Consider the following 5261-nt stretch of genomic DNA (forward strand, 5'->3'; position numbering starts at 1 on the left):
GGCCGCTTAAACGCACCAACTTGAAGCACATGTCCAGCCTTTAACACGCACATTCTCTTTCAAAGCAGTAGACTATTTACATTTCAGGAATCGGATCACCACGTCATGTTGAGGTGTGCAGGTCTATAAATTGCTGCTGAAGGGTGGGATTCCTCTCACTGTAATTCGTTCACCAGACTGGAGTGGAGTTACCGCGACAATTTCGTTAATTCTAATTTATCACATTCTTCACATTGCAGTCCAAGGTCTCCCCCCTCTCTGGAAGAAAGTTCTTATAGTTTTGACTTCAGTTTCATCCTCAAGGCTGGGAGCAAGGAGAGATGTGCGGAACGAACACTGATCTGGAAAATAAAGGTTCACTTTTCATTTTTTTAAACCACTTATTTATATTCAGACCGTTGCAAATCAGTGAATATGGATTAGATATGAACCACAGTAAGACATTTTAGTGGACTCGTTGTATTCGGTTAATTAGAAAAAATAACCAATTTAGTATGTGTTGTGATAAGGTGGTGGAAGTGTCAACCAGTTAGGAGGAATGTTTCTCAACGGAAGACCTCTCCCACAACCCAAGAGACGAAAAATGATTCAGCTGGCCTTGGAGGGAGTCCGTCCAAGCCAGATCTCCAGGATACTCAGGGTACGGTAACCTGAATAGTGAAAAACAACAACAACAACAAAAAAAAACAACAACTTTGGATTTCGAAAAAATAAGCTTTTGCGATGTTATGTTAAATGCAGCGTCAACGGATTATTCATGTTTAACACAGTGGAGCTCACTTGCATCTTTAGGTGTCCAACGGGTGCGTCAGTAAGATCCTGAGCCGCTACCGGCGCACAGGACTCCTGGAACCCAAGACCATCGGTGGGAGCCGCCCCCGACTTCTCACCTCCGGTGTCATCTCCACGATCATCCAGTGCAAAAGGGAAAATCCGACTATTTTTGCTTGGGAAATCCGAAAACGTCTCGCAGCGGCGCGGATATGCAAGGCCTCCAACGTCCCCAGCGTAAGTAAGATTAAAATTCGAATGTACTTTAACTACACTGAAAAGATTCCAGCACTTGATGGTGTTTTGTGCACACTGTGTTCTGCAAGGTGTCGTCCATAAATAGGATTTTAAGAAAGATCCACTTGGACCGCGGACCATCGTGGATGGACCTCAACGCTGATGTCAGGGTTGAGCAGGGTAAGTAACTTGGTCCTTGGAGAAGTTCATTTATAACGGTTTAGGAAGACTATCGAGTTTGATCAGAATTCTTATCACTGAACATGACAATTTAACACATAAATGTATAAATATTAACTGCATGTGTGTTTCCATATGTGCAGATTTGTATTCTCTGGCTCAAGAAGAAGCAAAGAAGTTTGAGAAGTTTGAGACAGAGTGCAGTAAAAAACAGAAATCCAAAGGTGTGCAGCACAGAATCCGCACCACCTTTACGCCAGAGCAGAGCAGAGCACTTGAGCAAGGTGACTTAAAATCTCTTCAGCTATTTCAAACTAACACAATGCATAATTTTTAGACTCAGTAATAGTTAAAGAACTATTTCTTCGTGTTGAATCAGAATTCTCTCGCAGCCAGTATGCTGACATGTACACAAGAGAGAAGCTATCTGCTGAAATTAAACTTCCCGAGGACACCATCAAGGTAGACTTTTCATCAATTTTAGCATCAAGAAATTCATATACATTTAAGCTGTCTGTTCCTGAGGTGTGGCTTCTGTCCCTCAAAGGTCTGGTTTTCTAACAGACGTGCTAAATGGAGGAGAGAAGCCAAGCAGAGAGGTAGTACGCAGAGTAAGTGTGAGTGTGTGTCTGTGTGTGTGGTGCACACATACTTGGGAGCTGAGTGTGGGTGGCAAGGATGTGATAAGAATGTGTATAATTTGACCATTGGACAATAATAAATGGAGCTGAACACACTGGTAGTGGAAAGTCCTCCTGAACACATCAATTCTTGCCTCATAGCTGTTAAAATGTGTTTCTTTGTAGCAGCTGAAGACTTTGAAAAGCAAAGTGACTTTGTTCCTGTGAATCCAACAATGACACACAGCTTCACATCTCAACAGGTACTGTGCAAACCAGTGATATCTACTTTAAAGCCCTTAAAACATGCGACACTGTGAATGTTTTTCCGAGCATAGTTTTCTAGGCAACACTAGGCAATTTCCAAATTAGATTTCTGTGTTTTTAACAAATGTCTGGTGACATTGTGATATTTAAACTTTGTTTATGCGGTTTCCAAGGCTACTGGAATGGCAAAAGTCAATCCGGACAGCTCTTCATACAGCACTGTTGCAAGGAAGCTGCAAAATTGCTGCTTCTTCCCAACAGAAACAGGTGAGATCCAGGAAAACGGTCTTTGACCAAATCACTGTCTTTAATAATCTTTCTCTCTGTTTGATTATGAGGATTTTCATTCAATTTAATTTTTATTCATATTGATAGAGAGTATTTAACAATGATGTTAAAGAAGCTGGAGATTCGCTTGATTGTAGTTTAGCTGAATATGATATAAAGGTCAGTGATGAGAGTACATGTTATAAAAAGTTTCATTCCCTGTGATGGGCTTGGGTTTGAATTTACTAAACTGCTAAAAATCTATTAAGAATCCAATGATCCTGATTATGAACTAATTTAAGGTTGCACAAAAAAGGTATTATTATAATATTTTCCCTCCTACCTGTCTGTTGGGCATCATATAAAGTTGCCTGGACTTGCAGAATTCTTTTCTGCTATCTATGAAGCCATATGTTAAACATGTAATAAATTTATGTCGATTTCACAAGTCATTTGGGACTTGTAGTGATGTTAAACTATATTCACTATTTATGTGTTTATTCATTTAAATATGAACAATAGGGTAGGTGTAGGGTAAAGCCTGCCTGTTGGATCACAATATGACTTAAAATCACTACTCTCAATTGTTCCTAAGTACATACTATCTTAATTTTTATGCAATAACGTTTCAGAAATTAAAGAAAATAATCTTTTCCCCCTTGACGTACAGCCGTGAGGAATTCTGAATGTCTGACATCCTCATTTCCCCACCATCTGCCGAGTGACATACAAAACACAGACAAAACTCCTCTGGATCTCCACAGAGATGGATACAGTTTTCCACTGGTTCCCCACCACACAGACATGAGGAGAACCTGCCCTTTGGCAACAAAGACAGGGGGGCCAGACTGCTCTGTGATTCAACAGTGGAACCAGCAGGGAATGCCGTTTACCTGGAGTCAGTTTCAAACAAATGAGCAGTTTCTGTTGGTCCCGGATGTGAATCAGCATCTCTACATGGACTGATAATGAGACCAGTGGATCAGCGGGAAGAGCTTTTGACTGCTGCTTAATTGCTCGACTGAAGGGACACTTTTCAACCAGTAGAGGGAGACAAAGTATGGACCCAACAATTTTGTCCTTTCCACCTATTGCCTCTTAATTGCACTGCAGCTCGACTCATCACTTTTCCTTAAGTCTGTGCTGTTAGCACGCAATGTAATCTTTGATTGGTAAGATAATTAAATTAATTCACTAAACCCATTTGCAATGAAGCAAACTTAATGTGACTTTATAGCACCAGATGGGATGAGAAAATAGATAAGATGAGGATGATAATAAACTTTTTCTTGGAAGAAAAAGTTTATTATTTATTCTTGTCCTTGTTGCTGGGCAACAAGGACAATAAAGCTAGGTTCAAGTTAAAGAAGGTAGAGTTTAGTACTGACAGAGATTATTAAGAGATACATTTTAATCTCTGAGTATAATCTTTAATGAATACTTTGCTGTGCTCCTCAGTTATATATCAGTTTTAAAGACTTGTTGACTCCTACATAAATGATTGCTCCATGGATCATTTAAGGTTACCACACAATGATATGGATGTTATCTCCTTTATATTGTTAGGCTTGACATTTGTGTCAGTGTAGGAGCATAAGGAACACTTCCAAGATTTCAGTCCAGGAAAAGCCGGTGGGAGAATCCCTAAAAAAAAAACCCTAAAGTTTAAATGCGACCTGATATCTGCTCCGCTCGGTATCACTTTTTACGACTGCAACAGGGCAGAGGCATTGAGTTCCTTTATATCCCTTTACTACAGTGAGGAGACAGTAAGTCTCTGAGTTTCCTGATAATTGGTCAGCAGGGGAAAGATTGGGTTCAGAATACAAAAAGCTTGGTCAGCAGCATGGAAGTGGCCTACTGGCGAAATGACCCCCACTGGAATATAACATCACGAAGCCAGATAGTTAAATGATATCTCCACGTTTGTGTTGTGACTGTTTCTGAAACATCCACCAATCTTGCATAAATTGAGGCAAGTTTTAGAATGACTGCATATGAATTTTTAACAGCAGGTACTGAACACATGTATTTAATTTAGACCCAGTTTTCAAGTGTTTTTATGCTAATTTATGACACATTTCAGAGATTAATATTTGACCTTTTATAAGAGTTTTTTTTTCCAGCTCCAGTGATTTCTTTAAAGTTTGTGCTTATATAGTAAAATATCCTATGGTTTTCTTACAAGATACATTTTATATGGATTGCACCCACTGTGCCCTTGTGCTTCCCAATATTTTTGGTTGCTAGCGTTTCCTCTTCTAAACTCTTCAGCTGTTTTAACCTTTTCTGGATGGAGAAATGTATCCATGAATTCAGGTTCTCATAGATTACTTATCTACTGATATTTAATGAAAAATAAAGCTAAATCCATTCTGACCTCCTACAGTATTACAAAGTGAATAGTATGTAAAGTCTACAGCAGCGGGCATGCCCAATTCTTGTTACAAGGCTTTTGTTTTATCTGTTGTACTGCTTTCTTTTTCTTAAGCAATAAACCTGAATACTTAGTGCACTACTTTAAAAGCCTTCATATACTAATTTGACAGAAATATTAATCTTACATCTGGAGGATTCTCTGTATCTTATCTCATATTGAGCAACTAAAACTTTAGGAATTGCTGAAAAGCACATCCAAGTTCAACTGAACCTCACTCTAGTCTGGGATGTCCAAATTTGTTATCCAAATGTTCCTGACATGTTATTATTTATCTCCTTCCCTTGTTGTATGTATGACCCCCGTTGCTTTAGCCACTTAAGAGTATTTATTATACACTAGAATTTGCTTCTCTGACTGATATAAGGACCAAACTGCCAAAAGATGGAGTAAACAGACTCAGAAATGGTGTTTCTGGCATGTTCCTCGCAACATATTCCGCAGAGGAATATGTCAAGCGCTAAGACGGATGCAGCTTAGTA

At 39.2% G+C, this 5261-nt stretch overlaps 1 protein-coding gene across 1 annotated transcript; it reads left to right on the top strand.

Annotated features, from left to right (window-relative positions):
• Positions 1-508: 508 nt before the first annotated feature.
• On the top strand, positions 509-5186 carry pax4 (paired box 4; the record flags this gene model as incomplete). The annotated part of the gene is made up of 9 exons (XM_085138423.1): positions 509-640; positions 793-1008; positions 1098-1188; positions 1332-1472; positions 1568-1650; positions 1736-1799; positions 1995-2071; positions 2249-2342; positions 3013-5186. Coding segments are annotated over 9 exons (1194 nt in total), but the record flags the coding sequence as incomplete, so codon positions are not given.
• Positions 5187-5261: the final 75 nt, after the last annotated feature.

This window comes from Neolamprologus multifasciatus, chromosome 17 (assembly GCF_963576455.1).
Source record: "Neolamprologus multifasciatus chromosome 17, fNeoMul1.2, whole genome shotgun sequence".
In the NCBI taxonomy this organism is placed as follows: Eukaryota; Metazoa; Chordata; class Actinopteri; order Cichliformes; family Cichlidae; genus Neolamprologus; species Neolamprologus multifasciatus.